This window comes from Scyliorhinus torazame, chromosome 5 (genome assembly GCF_047496885.1).
Source record: "Scyliorhinus torazame isolate Kashiwa2021f chromosome 5, sScyTor2.1, whole genome shotgun sequence".
Taxonomy (NCBI): Eukaryota; Metazoa; Chordata; class Chondrichthyes; order Carcharhiniformes; family Scyliorhinidae; genus Scyliorhinus; species Scyliorhinus torazame.
In genome coordinates this window covers 176,038,747-176,053,895 of record NC_092711.1, presented here as the reverse complement: position 1 = coordinate 176,053,895, position 15,149 = coordinate 176,038,747, and the positions used below count along the sequence as shown (strand labels likewise).

Sequence of the window (15,149 nt, the reverse complement as noted above, 5' to 3'; positions counted from 1 at the left end):
AAGGGTGTGTAGATAGCCTGGGTCACATTGAGATCCAAAAAGACGAGGTGTTGGGCGTCTTAAAAAATGTTAAGGTAGATAAGTCCCCAGGGCCTGATGGGATCTACCCCAGAATACTGAAGGAGGCTAGAGAGGAAATTGCTGAGGCCTTGACAGAAATCTTTGGATCTTCACTGTCTTCAGGTGATGTCCCGGAGGACTGGAGAATAGCCAATGTTGTTCCTCTGTTTAAGAAGGGTAGCAAGGATAATCCAGGGAACTACAGGCCGGTGAGCCTTGCGTCAGTGGTAGGGAAATTACTGGAGAGAATTCTTCGAGACAGGATCTATTCCCATTTGGAAGCAAATGGACGTATTAGTGAGAGGCAGCATGGTTTTGTGAAAGGGAGGTCGTGTCTCACTAACTTGATAAGAGTTTTTCAAGGAGGCCACAAAGATGATTGATGCAGGTAGGACAGTGGATATTGTCTATATGGACGTCAGTAAGGCCTTTGACAAGGTCCCTCATGGTAGACTAGTACAAAAGGTGAAGTCACACGGGATCAGGGGTGAGCTGGCAAGGTGGATACAGAACTGGCTAGGTCATAGAAGGCAGAGAGTAGCAATGGAAGGACGCTTTTCTAATTGGAGGGCTGTGACTAGTGGTGTTCCGCAGGGATCAGTGCTGGGACCTTTGCTGTTTGTAGTATATATAAATGATTTGGCGGAAAATGTAACTGGTCTGATTAGTAAGTTTGCAGACGACACAAAGGTTGGTGGAATTGCGGATAGCGATGAGGACTGTCAGAGGATACAGCAGGATTTAGATTGTTTGGAGACTTGGGCGGAGAGATGGCAGATGGAGTTTAATCCGGACAAATGTGAGGTAATGCATTTTGGAAGGTCTAATGCAGGTAGGGAATATACAGTGAATGGTAGAACCCTCAAGAGTATTGAAAGTCAGAGAGGTCCCAGGGCAACACGGTAGCATTGTGGATAGCACAATTGCTTCACAGCTCCAGGGTCCCAGGTTCAATTCCGGCTTGGGTCACTGTCTGTGCGGAGTCTGCACATCCTCCCCGTGTGTGCGTGGGTTTCATCCGGGTGCTCCGGTTTCCTCCCACAGTCCAAAGATGTGCAGGTTAGGTGGATTGGCCATGATGAATTGCCCTTAGTGTCCAAAATTGCCCTTAGTGTTGGGTGGTGTTACTGGGTTATGGGAATAGGGTGGAGGTGTTGACCTTGGGTGGGGTGCTCTTTCCAAGAGCCGGTGCAGACCCGATGGGCCGAATGGCCTCCTTCACTGTAAATTTGATGAAAGGATCTCGGTGTACAGGTCCACAGGTCACTGAAAGGGGCAACACGGGTGGAGAAGGTAGTCAAGAAGGCATACGGCATGCTTGCCTTCATTGGCCGGGGCATTGAGTATAAGAATTGGCAAGTCATGTTGCAGCTGTATAGAACCTTAGTTTGGCCACATTTTGAGTAATGTGTTCAATTCTGGTCGCCACACTACCAGAAGGATGTGGAGGCTTTAGAGAGGGTGCAGAAGAGATTTACCTGGTATGGAGGGCATTATCTATGAGGAGCGGTTGAATAAACTCGGTTTGTTCTCACTGGTCCGACGGAGGTTGAGGGGCGACCTGATGGAGGTCTACAAAATTATGAGGAGCATAGAGAGAGTGGATAGTCAGAGGATTTTCCCCAGGGTAGAGGGGTCAATTACTAGGGGGCATAGGTTCAAGGTGAGAGGGGCAAGGTTTAGAGTAGATGTACGAGGCAACTTTTTTACACAGAAGGTAGTGGGTGCCTGGAACCCGCTACCGGAGGAGGTGGTGGAAGCAGGGACGATAGTGACATTTAAGGGGCATCTTTACAAATACATGAATAGGATGGAAATGGAGGGATACGGACCCAGGAAGTGTAGAAGATTGTAGTTTAGTCGGGCAGCATGGTCGGAACGGGCTTGGAGGGCCGAAGGGCCTGTTCACGTGCTGTACTTTGTTTCAGTCTGTGTGAAGATCAATTGCCATTTCCACAAAACCCGCGGTGATTGGCTGGAGGACGAGAGTTCTTCCGGTCCTCCACCTCTTCCCATTGGTCAATGCCTCAGCAGACAGGTCAGGGGTGAACCTTCCCTCGCACATGCGCATTCTCTCCTCACCCTCGGACATGCTCAAGTTCCGGTCCGGGCCGGGGTGGGGGAAATCACCGAGAGGCTTCTTGTTCTGGCCGGAGCAATCAGCTGGTTGCCTGGAAACCTTGTCTCGAGGAGGGGGAAACAATGAATGAGGCGGAGGAAGGTTGTTGACCAATGGGAAGAGTTGATAAACCGCAAGGACTCTCTTCCCCATCCAATCAGCTCCCCCGTTGTCTGAACGCGGAAGCTGGACACTGAGGAAACCTGGGGCTTTACACAGACTGAAAACCTCCTCCTGTCTCCAACATCTGTGAGTAAAACACTTACTTTTCTCCCCCTTTCCATTTATTTTCTCATTCGGACCTTCAATTGGTCACTTGCAGCAACTGAAGGGAAAGGTAGTGAATCCAGGGAGGGTGTAGACTCTGCAAAGCTTGGCCCAGGTCTCTCTCTCTCTTAAAGACATTGACAGCGTTTGCTCCCTCAGCTTGACACATTTTTTGTCTGTGTAAAAGGATGGTCTCTTTCCTAATGTTCACAATTAAAGGGCTGGTTTATCAAGGAGCTGGCTAACATTCAAGGAGATAGTAAATTAATACCAGACAGAGACATGTCTCGTGCTGTTATATGGTACACATTAGATATATTATTTATGGTTCTGCAATAAAGTACAATCCAGTCATCTCTTCCCTTGGAGGGTTATTCATCTCTGGATTTCTCTTCCACATGGACCAGTGGGGTGTGGGGTCATTGAATATATTCACGGATGAGTTGGACAGATTTTTAATAAATTGTTATGTTTTACATCATTTTTAAAGAATGAATGCAACAGAGTAACAGGAAAAAATGGTGGCAAATGGGCACAGAATGGAACAAGAGATATTGCCAACATAAATCCAAGCAACACATTGCAGAATTAATTTGGAACAGGATATTTGAGGGACCAGAGCCTCGAGATGAAATGCCAGATCAATTGAAGAACCAGTTAACAGGTTAAAGTAGTGAGTGGGGAAAGAGGGTAAGATTATATAACAATTCAGTTTGTAAATCCAAAAATATCACAAACGGACTAACAGCATAATCAAATTAAAATGAACAACAGAACATAGATGACATAGAACTCCTGTAGTGCAGAAGGCCATTCGCCCCTTCACATCTGCACTGAGCCTCAGAAAGAGCATTTCACTGAAGCCCACTCCCCATCCTATCCTCATAACCCGGTGCATTGATCATGGTCAACCCACCTAACCTACACATCTTGGACACTAAGGGGCAAATTAGTGTGACCAATTCACTTTCGCTGCACAACTTTGGACAATGGGAGGAAAGTGGTGCAACCGGAGGAAACTCACAAAGACACAAGGAGAATGTGCAAACTCCACACAGACAGCCACCCAAGGCTGGAATTGAACCTGGGTCCCTGGCACTGAGGTAGCAGCATTAACCGCTATGCCCTACTCCCAGCTTAAGTTAAATTTAATTCACTCATGGAATGCCCAGGAGGAGCAAGTCAGTCAAATTGCAGCCTATGTATTTGAGATAGGAGTCCCATACTTTACCCAATGCATCAGACTCGGAATGAATTACAGACATTAAAAATTGCATGGAGATGCTTTCCATAATCAGCCTATGCCAGTTTTGGATCGAGGGAGACCTGACTGGTCTGCTTCTGTATTGAGCCAGATGAATGTTGAGTCCATCCTACCCCAATCCCTTATGAACCTAAGACGAGAGGCCAGTTGATGAAGCCTGATTTTCAGGAGACCATACCCTCCCTTAGCTGCTGGTGATTGGAGCTTAACAGACTTCAGGCGAGGTTTATTTTTGTTCCAGGTAGAGTCATAGATGTTTACAGCTTGTCCATGCCGCCCAGTTTCTATCACTAAGTTAGTCCCACTTGCCAGCATTTGGCCCATATCCCTCTAAACCCACCCTGCCCATGTAACTCTCTAACTGCTTTTTAAAGGACAAAATTGTACCCGCCTCTACCACTGACTCTGGAAGCCATTCCAGATGCTCACCACCCTCTGTGTGAAGAAACTTCTCCTCTGGTCTCATTTGTATCTCTCTTCTCCTATACCCTCTAGACTCCTCTACCTTGGAGAAAAGATGTTGACTATATAACTTATCTATGCTCCTCATTATTTTATAGACTTCTACAAGGTCACAACTAACCTTACCCGTCTCCAGGACCCTCTGGTAATCTATAAAGTTGTGGAAGTGAATGAGCACAGGCCTGGGATGAAAACTCCCTCAGTCTCAAAGACCGGATCCGATGCCCTTTCTAATTTAAAACACCCAGTCTTCACATCCAGCTTGAGAAAACGTGGCAGCAGGTCCTCGAAGAACCTAACCAGAACCTCACCCTCCACACCTTCTGGCAGGCCAACGACTCGGATGTTCTTTTTCTGACCCGGAGTCCTGCAAGTTCTCCATGACTCCACCACACCACTCAGCCGGTTTTCCAAGGATTGAATTCTTGCCTCCGCCGAGGAGTATCTTGCTCAACATTCAGAATTCTCTCCTCCGGATCATCGAGCCTCCTCATGGTGTTTTGCAGCTCAGCCTCATGAGCTCACAGATATTGAGTCAGCACACTCAGCCTCTGGTCAATAACACGGATAATGTCGCTGACAGAGATCGGCCAATGACCGCACAGAATAGATGAGCAGGCTCGATGGGCCAAATGGCCAACTGCAGCTCTTATTTGTTATGATCTCTATGCCTAGGACAGGAAGCAGTGAGCATGGATCTTTCAATCAGCCTGAATCAGCACCTTCAGGAGAATTGGGAGGATGAATATTAGATACAGCAGAGTGAGAATGGAGGGAGAGTGTGTGGGATGGAGATTTACAGCTTTTGGGGAATGAGAGAGGAAAGAATGTTCTCTAGGAACTAGAATTGTCTGTTCTGAATTTCTATCCTGTACTGACCGTGATGTCTTTTGTAAATTGTTTTTACAGGATATTAGAAGAGGAGGAATTACAGACAGAAATCTCAAACTTCACATCTCGATCTGACTGAGTCTCTCAATTCCTTGGAACTGGATATCACCGGACTTTGAATCTGGAAGGAGAAATGTTTGCCTTTTCTGTCGGCTTCAAAAGATTTTAACCATCAATGTGACTGGGAAAGCACCGAGACACACACACCCGAGTGAGAGTGTTCCAGAGCACTGATTGTGGGAAGAGCTTTCACCAGTTGCACAACCTGAAAATACAAAACACCATTTACAGCGGGGAGCGACCGTACACGTGTTCTGTGTGTGGACGAGGCTTCAACTGATTGCCCAACCTGAAGAGACACGAGGAGACCTAAAACATGGAGAAACCGTGGAAATGTGGGGACTGTGGGAAGGGATTCAGGGCTCCATCTGAGCTGGAAGCTCATCGGCGCAGTCACACTGGGGAGAGGCCGTTCACCTGCTCTGTGTGTGAGAAGGGATTCACTGTGTTATGCGCCCTGCGGACACACCAGCGAGTTCACACTGGGGAGAGGCCATTCAGCTGCTCTCAGTGTGAGAAGGGCTTCACTCAGATATCCAGCCTGCAGAGACACCAGCAAGTTCACACTGGGGAGAGGCCGTTCACCTGCTCTCAGTGTGGGAAGGGATTCACTCAATCATTCGACCTGCGGACACACCAGCGAGTTCACACTGGGGAGAGGCCGTTCACCTGCTCTGTGTGTGGGATGGGATTCACTGTGTTATGCGCCCTGCGGACACACCAGCGAGTTCACACTGGGGAGAGGCCTTTCACCTGCTCTCAGTGTGAGAAGGGCTTCACTCAGTTATCCCACCTGCAGAGACACCAGCGAGTTCACACTGGGGAGAGGCCATTCAGCTGCTCTCAGTGTGAGAAGGGCTTCACTCATATATCCAGCCTGCAGAGACACCAGCGAGTTCACACTGGGGAGCGGCCGTTCACCTGCTCTCAGTGTGAGAAAGGCTTCACTGAGTTATCGAAACTGCGGATTCACCAGTGGGTTCACACTGGGGAGAGGCCATTCACCTGCTCTCAGTGTGGGAAGGGCTTCACTCAATCATCCGACCTGCGGACACACCAGCGAGTTCACACTGGGGAGAGGCCGTTCACCTGCTCTCAGTGTGAGAAGGGATTCACTCGGTTATCCAACCTGCAGTCACACCAGCGAGTTCACACTGGGGAGAGGCCGTTCACCTGCTCTCAGTGTGAGAAGGGCTTCACTCAATCATCCAGCCTGCAGTCACACCAGCGAGTTCACACTGGGGAGAGGCCGTTCACCTGCTCTCAGTGTGAGAAGGGATTCACTCGGTTATCCAACCTGCAGAGACACCAGCAAGTTCACACTGGGGAGAAGCGTTAACCTGCTCTTAGTGAGGGAAGGGTTTCAGATATCCATACACCCTGCAGGAACACTAGCGAGTTCACACCTCGAAGAGGCCATTCACCTGCTCTGAGCAGGGGAGACATTCAATGATCCGTCCCAACTACGGAGACACTAGAGAGTTAATTCTGGGGAGAGACCATTCATCTGCTCTCAATGTGGGGAGGGGTTTTGTGATTCATCACACCTATTGTGACTCCAACAAGTTCACAATAAATTACAGATGTTGGCTCCGTTGTTATTGTTTCTGCTCTCACTGACATCCAGGACTGCATTTTGTTCATTCTGACATCTGGTGAATGGTGATGATTGGAGGGTTTCTTTCTGCTGGACTGGCCGGTCTAACACCTCTGCCTCCGGTGGGCTGACCATTTTTGAGGCTAGTTGCGATTATCTGGTTCCAAGTTTGACGAGGAGCACAGAATGAAAAGGTCTTTGCACGTTGGAAGATATTTAGTTCCCAAAGCAGCCACGTTGCCATGAAGATGGGCTATGGTGGTTACAGGGTTCTTTTGCCTAATTTATCTGGGTGTTTCTCGCAGAAGGAGACTGTCATGGTATGAGGGGCAAGTTGTCTGTGGTAGATTGGGAAATTACAATAACCATATCACTGAAAGTGGCAACGCAGGTTGATAAGGAGCTAAGAAGGCAGGCGGCATGCTTGTCTTCATTGGTCGGGGCATTGAGTATAAAAATTGGCAAGTCATGCTGCAGCTGGATAGAACCTTAGTTAGGCCACACGTGGAATATTGCCTACAATTCTGGTCACCACATTACCAAAAGGATGTGGAGGCTTTGGAGAGAGTACATAGGAGGTTTACCAGAATGTTGCCTGGCCTGCAGTGTATCAGCTGTCAGGAGAGGTTGGATAAATTTGGATTGTTTTCACTAGAGCGTCGGAGGTTGAGGTTGATAAAAGATTACAAAATTATGAGTGGCACGGACAGAGTGGATAGTCAGAAACTTATTGCCAGGTTGTAAAAGTCAATTACCAGGTGACATGGGTTTAAAGTGCAAGGGGCAAAGATTAGCCGTGATGTGCAAGGGACGTTTTTTACACAGAGGGTGGTGAGTGCCTGGAACTCGCTGCCGGAGGAGGTGGTGGAAGCAGGTACGATAGTGACGTTTAAGAGGCATCTTGACGAATACATGAATAGGATGGGAATAGACGGATACGGACCCTGGAAGCACAGAAGGTTTTAGTTTAGTCAGACATCCTGATCCAAGCAGGCTTGGTGGGCCGAAGGGCCTGTTCCTGTGCTGTACTGTCCTTTGTTCTTTGTATGACGATAGACAATAGACAGGCAACCACTCGCATTTTATTTACATAAAATATAGATTCCTTTCAGAAGCAAAAGTGAAGCTATTGTGGCTAACAAGAAAAGTTAAAGATTCCATTAGATCAATGGAGGACACAATATAGTCGTGAGCCTGAGGATTGGGAACTTGTTTTGGAATTCAGCAAAGGAGGACCAAGAAACTGATAAAGAGAAAATAGAATATGAGAGCAAACCGGGGAGAACAGGAAAAGCTCCTATAGGAATGTGAAAAGGAAAAGATTCGCAAAGACCAATGTGGGTCCATTCCAGACAGAGACAGGAGAGTTTATAATGGGGAATAAGGAAATGACAGAGAAACTAAACAATTTGTGTCTGTCTTCATGGAGGAAGATACAGAAATTGTCCCAAAAACACGAGAGAACCAAGGGGACTACTGAGCACGAGGAGCTGCAAGAGATTAGTTTGAGTGAAAAAGTAGTACTGGAGTAAATAATGGGAGTGAAAGTTAATAAATCCCCAAAAGCTGCTGCTCTACATCCCAGAGTGTTGAAAGAGGTGGCTGGAGAGATAGTGGATACATTGGTGATCAACTTTCACAATTCTGTAGATTCTGGAATGGTTGCTGCAGATTGGAAGGTGGTAAATGTAACCCCACTATTTAAAGAGAGAGAGAGAAAATGGGGAACTACAGACCCATTAGCCTGACATCAGTAGGAGGGAAAATGCTACAATTTATTATAAAGGATGTGATAACATACGAATTAGGAGCAGGAGTAGGCCACTCGGCCCCTCGTGCCTGCTCCACCATTCAATACGTTCCCGGCTGATCTGATTGAAACCTCAACTCCACAGAGGCTCCTTAGAAAATACATCTTGGGAGAGCATAATAATATTCTTTATTATAATCATCTTTATTATTGTCACAAGTAGGCTTACATTAACACTGCAATGAAGTTACTGTGAAAATCCCTGAGTCGCCACACTCCGGCACCTGTTCGGGTACACCGAGGGAGAATTCAGAATGTCCAATTCACCAAACAAGCACGTCTTGTGGGAGGAAACCAGAGCACCCGGAGGAAACCCACACAGTTTTGGGGAGAATGTGCAGACTCCGCACAGACAGTGACCCAAGCCGGGAATTGAACCCAGGTCCCTGGAGCTGTGAAGCAACAGTGCTAACCACTGTGCCTCCATGCCGCTGTGTCAGTTATGGGGAACAAGGAAATGGCAGAGGAGTTAAACAGATATTTTGAATATCCCATTAATACTAAAGAATACGGAAGGAGCAATTAAATACCATCACTGGAGAAGTTGTATTGGACAAACTAATGGGGATAAGATAAGTCCCCTGGATGGCTACATCCTAGGATCCTAAAAGAAATGGCTACAGAGATAGTGGATGCATTGATTGTAATTTTCCAAAAATCCTTGGATTCTGGAGAAGTACCAGAGGATTGGAAAACTGCCAATGTGACAACCCCCGATTCAAAATGGGAGGGAGGCAAAAAATGAGACACTATAGGACAATTAGACTAACATTTATTGTTGAAAAAAATGTTGGAATCAATTATTAGGAAGTAATAGGAGCACATTGAGAAAATCATAATCTAAACAAGCAGAGTCAGCATGGCTTTGTGAAAGGGAAACCGTGTCTGACTAATTTATCAGAGTGTTTCGAGGAAGTTTCAACCAGAGTGGATAGAGGGGGACCAGTAGATGTGTTGTATTTAAACTTCCAGAAGACCTTTGACAAGGTACCTCACAAAATGTTAAGGCATGAGATAAGAACCCATGGAGTTGGAGGTAGTATATTGACATGGATAGAGAATTGGCTAATGAGCAGGAAACAGCGAGTGGGGATAAGGGGTTCTTTTTCAGATTGGTGGCCTGTAACCAGTGGGGTTCCACGGGGCAGTGTTGGGACCACAACTGTGTACAATTTGTATTAATGACTTGGAGGAAGGAAGCGAACGTACTGCGCCCAAATTTGCAGACAACACAAAAATAGGTGGAAAGGCAAGTTGCGAGGGGGATACAAACGGTTTGCAAAGAGATATTGAGAGGTTAAGCAAGTGGACAAAAAGTTGCCACATGGAGCATAATGTGGGAAAATGTGAAGTTCATTTTAGAAGGGAGAACAAAAGAACAGTATTATTTAACTGGAGAAAAACTGCAGAAAGTTGCAACACAAAGGGACTTGGGGAACTTGTGCATGAAACACAGAAAGCTAGCAGACAGGTGCAGCAGGTAATCAGGAAGGCTAATGGAATGTTGGCCCTGATTCCAAGGGGGTTGGAGTATAAGAGTCGGGAAGTCTTGCTGCAGCTGTACAAGGTGCTGGTGAGACCACATCTGGAGAACTGAGAGCAGTTTTGATCCCCTTATTTAAGGAAATATATTATTTCATTGGAGGCTCTTAAGAAAAGGTTCACGAGGATGATCCCAGTTATGGAGGGATTGTCTTCGGGGCAAAGGTTAAACAGGTTGGGACTCATTGGAATTTAGAAGAATGAGAGGTGATCTCATTGAAACATACAGGATTCTGAAGGAGCTTCACAGGGTAAATGCTGAGAAGATGGTCTACACCTGGACCAGAGGGGTACCAATATCCTGGGGGGTAACTTTGCTAATGCTCTTTGGGAGGGTTTAAACTAGTTCAGCAGGGGCTTGGGAACCTGAATTGTAGCTCCAGTACACAGGAGGTTGGGAGTAGTGAGGTCATGAGTAAGGTTTCAAAGTTGCAGGAGTGTACCAGCAGGTAGGAAGGTGGTTTAACGTGTGTCTTCTTCAATGCCAGGAGCATCCGGAATAAGGTGGGTAAACTTGCGGCATGGGTTGGTACCTGGGACTTCGATGTTGTGGCCATTTTGGAGACATGGATAGAGCAGGGCCAGGAATGGTTGTTGCAGGTGCCGGGGTTTAGATATTTCAGTAAGCTCAGGGAAGGTGGTAAAAGAGGGGGGGGGGGGGGCTGTCATTGTTAGTCAAGGACAGTATTACCGTGGCAGAAAGGACGTTTGATGAGGACTCGTCTACTGAGGTAATATGGGCTGAGGGGAGAAACCGGAAAGGAGAGGTCACCCTGTTAGGGGTTTTCTATAGGCCTCCGAAAAGTTCCAGAGATGTGGAGGAAAGGATTGCAAAGATGATTCTGGATAGGAGCGAAAGCAACAGGGTAGTTGTTATGGGGGATTTTAACTTTCCAAATATTGACTGGAAACGCTATAGTTCAAGTACTTTAGAGGGGTTTGTTTTTGTCCAATGTGTGCAGGAGGGTTTCCTGACACAGTATATACTGTAGCCACTTAAAATGGCTAACTCCCGATTAGAATGGCCAAACCCCGATTTAAAATGGCGAACGGAAGAGACTGATAGGAAAATCAGCCAACAGGACTCAAACAGACAGCTGCAGGTAAAACAGTGTATTCGCCTCTGGGGAAGCCAGGCCGAATCGATACCTGCAGCCATCAACATCACAACACCCCAGCCATCTGCATATTAATCAGCCATCCCCGGGAACAATTGCTACAAATTAGCAACACAAAGCTGACCCAGACCTTTCGGCGCCAGCAGGATCTGACACAAAGAGAGGTAAACGACCACCCCTCGATCAAGGAATCGCTCCAGTATTGGAGACATTGAACCAAGTGATTGGGACCAAGTCCAATCACTTGGAACCAGGTACAAGATCCGCCCCGAGAGGTGGGAAGCCCCTGGGGACTATAAGAATAGGGGCCAAGTTCAACTTGACCCTTCTCCTCCTGTCAGCACCCTTCGAAACCCTTCTGCAAGATAACGTAAGTTTTACTCCAGCGATCGCTACCAGATAGACACTCCTGACTATCGACCTGTACCAGCTTTTGAATCCCGCAGGCTCAGAACCCATTCGAACGACCATTCGTTTCCCCGACCTGGTGGGCCATTTCCAAAGTTACGTATTGGCCTGTTAGTTGTAGGAAGTAGTTTAGCAGTAGATTTAATGTATAAGTATTAATTGCTGTATATAATAAATGAGCATTGATTTAACTCTTACTAAGCGGTGTGTTGGATTATTAATCATTACTCTGACTTGAACCACGTGGCGGTATCAGAAAGATACCTGGCGACTCATGAGCAAAGGTGACAGAATAAGAATAAGTAAACTAAGGCTAAAATTAGCAACATTTTTGGCGACATCCTGATGGGACCGATCTAGAAGTGGAAAACCACTCCGGGAGAACCCAAGAAATTTGAATTAGAAACCAATTGGAAACAGAAAACCACAAGTGTTCAAGCGGTTCTGATTAATAGTCATAATTCGGAAGTGTGTGTATGCATGCGTAACTAACAGGGCTATAAGGTAAAACTGATCGATTTTTGTTGCGTCAAAACTGTTGGAAGTCTGTATTTTCGGAAATTAGCGAAAGCCGTACCCGCATCCACAACACCGCCTTAGCCCCCTGTTCCAAATTTAAACGAAGCAGTCGGATAGGAAAGATGACCATGCAGGCAATGCAGCGCCTCATGAACCCTGAGGAATTTGCGACCAGCAGCAGTAGAGTGGGACAGTGTCCCATTTGGGAGGAGGAAATCCGGAAATATCTCAAAGGCAAAGGATGGCCCCTGTGGAATGATTTCTGCGATAATGAGGAATCAGGTCCCGGACGTATAGGGCATACTTGGTGGGAGAACCTGAGCGAGGTACACAAAAAGACCTTGGGAAAAGGTCGCAAGCCGATGGCAATCGTGTCTTGTTTTGCACGATTGCGAGGCATATAGGAGGTTGTCAAGACGCTCCGCAAAGAAGTTGAGGGCATACATCGGATGAGTAAAGTCGATGTATGCGAAGTTGAAAAAGAGAATTTAGAATTAAGGAGGGAATTGGCAGCAAAGGATGAAGAGGTGGCTGAAGCCAAATGGGGTCACCAGTCTTGTCTGGCGCATTTAAGCAGTTTCCAGTCACAATATGAAAAGGCCTATCAGGACACGCAATGTGCAGTCCTGGTAAGAGAAGAGACAGAAAAACAGGTAGAGATGCTACAGAAACAGTGTAGTGATCTCACGGCAGCATTAAGAGCACTCCACGCTGCCACCACAGAACAAAGACAGAGCACCGTAGATCACGCAAAATGCCGGAAGCAGATTGCAGAGCTGCAATCACTGCTTTCTGTGCAAAAAGGTTTTCAGGACACCTTTGATGGAAAAGTTAGACCAGGAAGACGGCCCTGATTGGGAAGAGTTACATGAAACAGCGCAGAGATATGTTCAGGGAACATGTGCGCAGGGAAAGCCCCAGAGGAGAAAAGCACCCCGACAATCCACACAGAAGATAGTACCGGCTCCAATGAACCCTGTAACCACCCACCGCACAGCCACATCGGACGATGCGGAATATTTATATTCCACCCCACTTAACAGTGACCCAATTACGGGACGCGTGAGAGAAGATCACACCGTTCCTCCCCAGCTCAGACTCCCACCATTTCTTTGCCATAGTTAGACGCCAGGCCCACATGTACGTCCTGGATGAGAGAGAGCATGTAAAGCTCATGGTTCTAAGTTTAGATCCGTCAGTAGCAGCAGCCCTTCCCGACCCACAGAATGTAGGAGGAGGCACCCTTGCAGAAATGCATACCACGATCCTGGATGCGATCGGGTATAACCGGGGTGACCCCGTAGATGGCCTCAATAAATGTAGGCAGAAGAAATCTGAGCACCCCACAGCGTTCGCTGGACGCCTGTGGATTCACTTCGCAGCCGTTTTTGGAGACTTAGACCGTGCCCATTTGTCCCCAGACAACATGGCCAAATGGACCCGCACCCTTATCTCCCATGCCACAGATGCAGGACAGAAATCCTGTACTAGTTATGATCCCTCGGAGGAGGCCCATAATGAGAAATGGGTGGTGAAAAGATTGTTCCGTGTTTGGGAGCAATCTGTTCAGAGCAAACCCACCGTTAAAAACACCGAGGAAAAGCAAGCCGCCGCAGAGATACAGGCAGTGAAAATAACACACCAGAACCCCGCATGGGTAAATGAGGGAAAGAACAGTCCCCCACCCAAGTCACAAGAGTGTTACAATTGCGGACAGTTGGGACATTTCGTGAAAGAGTGCAATGCCCCTAAAAAGCCAGAGAGCCCAACAGACAGGCACTCTGATTAAGAAATGACAGAGCCCATCCATAGCTTTAGCACCCGTTCGGATCAGAAGGACTTGACCGGAACGGACTGACGGTGTACGGGCTCACTCAGTTGTGTCTGCGAGACACCCTTTGGGATAGGTCAGGACGACCCGTAGTTGCAGCAAAGATTCGGGGACAGCCTATCGAATTTCTTTGGGACACAGGAGGGTCCCGCACCACCATAAATTCCTCCACCCTATTTCAAAAGGACACATGGCCCACTACAGCCACTATCGCCCTCAGCGGCTTTACAGGCCACTCACAGCAGGAACACATCACAGCCCCTGTACCCATTCAAATCGGAACCATCACCACCAAACACCCCGTAGTTTTAGTTGACCTGCCCCACACAGCAGAACACGTTCTGGGAATTGATTTCATGAATTCCCATAATCTTTCATTCGATCCAGTCAACCAGTGTGTCTGGAAGATGGCGAAATCCGCAAGAGCCCCCGCAACACTCATCATAGGAGAGTATATGAACAAAATTAGTGCCTTCGGCGAATTTTGGTTCAACCCGACCACGCTTAGCACGGACAAGCAGGTTAGGGCAGTTCTGCAAAAGAACAGGGCAGCATTCGCGACCCACAAGCATGACTGTGGACGGATGACTGGCTCCGTACAAGTAACAGGACCTGACCCTCGACCCCAGAAACAGTACGGATTTCCCCAAGAGGCAGAGGGAGAAATCTCAAAAGTAATGGAGAGCTTATTAGAGCAGGGCGTACTTAGATCAGTATCCTCCACTAATAATGCCCCGATTTGGCCAGTGAGAAAGCCCGATGGATCATGGCGACTGACCATCGATTATCGGGAACTCAACAAAGTCGCCCCACCGTAGCAACAAGTCCTGAGACCATGCTTAAGCAGGGACTCAATTCCCGATAGTTTACGGTTTTGGACGTCAGTGATGGATTCTGGTCCATTCCATTGGCAAAGGCGTGCCAGTACAAATTTGCCTTCACCTTTAAAGCACAGCAGTACACGTGGACATGCCTGCCACAAGGATTCCACAACTCCCCCTCCATTTTCCACCGACAGCTGGCAAATGGTTTAGCCAAATTCTCTCGCCCCGAATGTCTGGTACAGTATGTAGATGACCTACTACTGTAGACAGACACCAAGGAAGAGCACATTGAGCTTCTGTCCGAACTCCTGGAACTATTACATTCAATTGGTTGTAAAGTCAACCCCAAAAAGGCCCAGATTTTGGAAGAAAAAGTG

General features: G+C 47.3%; 1 protein-coding gene across 1 annotated transcript in view; it reads left to right on the top strand.

Moving 5' to 3' along the window:
- Positions 1–2,169: 2,169 nt before the first annotated feature.
- The window catches only part of LOC140418058 (uncharacterized), a 55,372-nt gene continuing 42,392 nt past the window's right edge, over positions 2,170–15,149 (top strand). The window contains exons 1-2 of the mRNA XM_072501485.1: positions 2,170–2,428; positions 5,082–6,459. Coding sequence (XP_072357586.1) covers positions 5,440–6,459 — 1,020 coding nt within the window. The 5' untranslated portion in view covers positions 2,170–2,428; positions 5,082–5,439. The remainder of the gene's footprint in view (positions 2,429–5,081; positions 6,460–15,149) is intronic.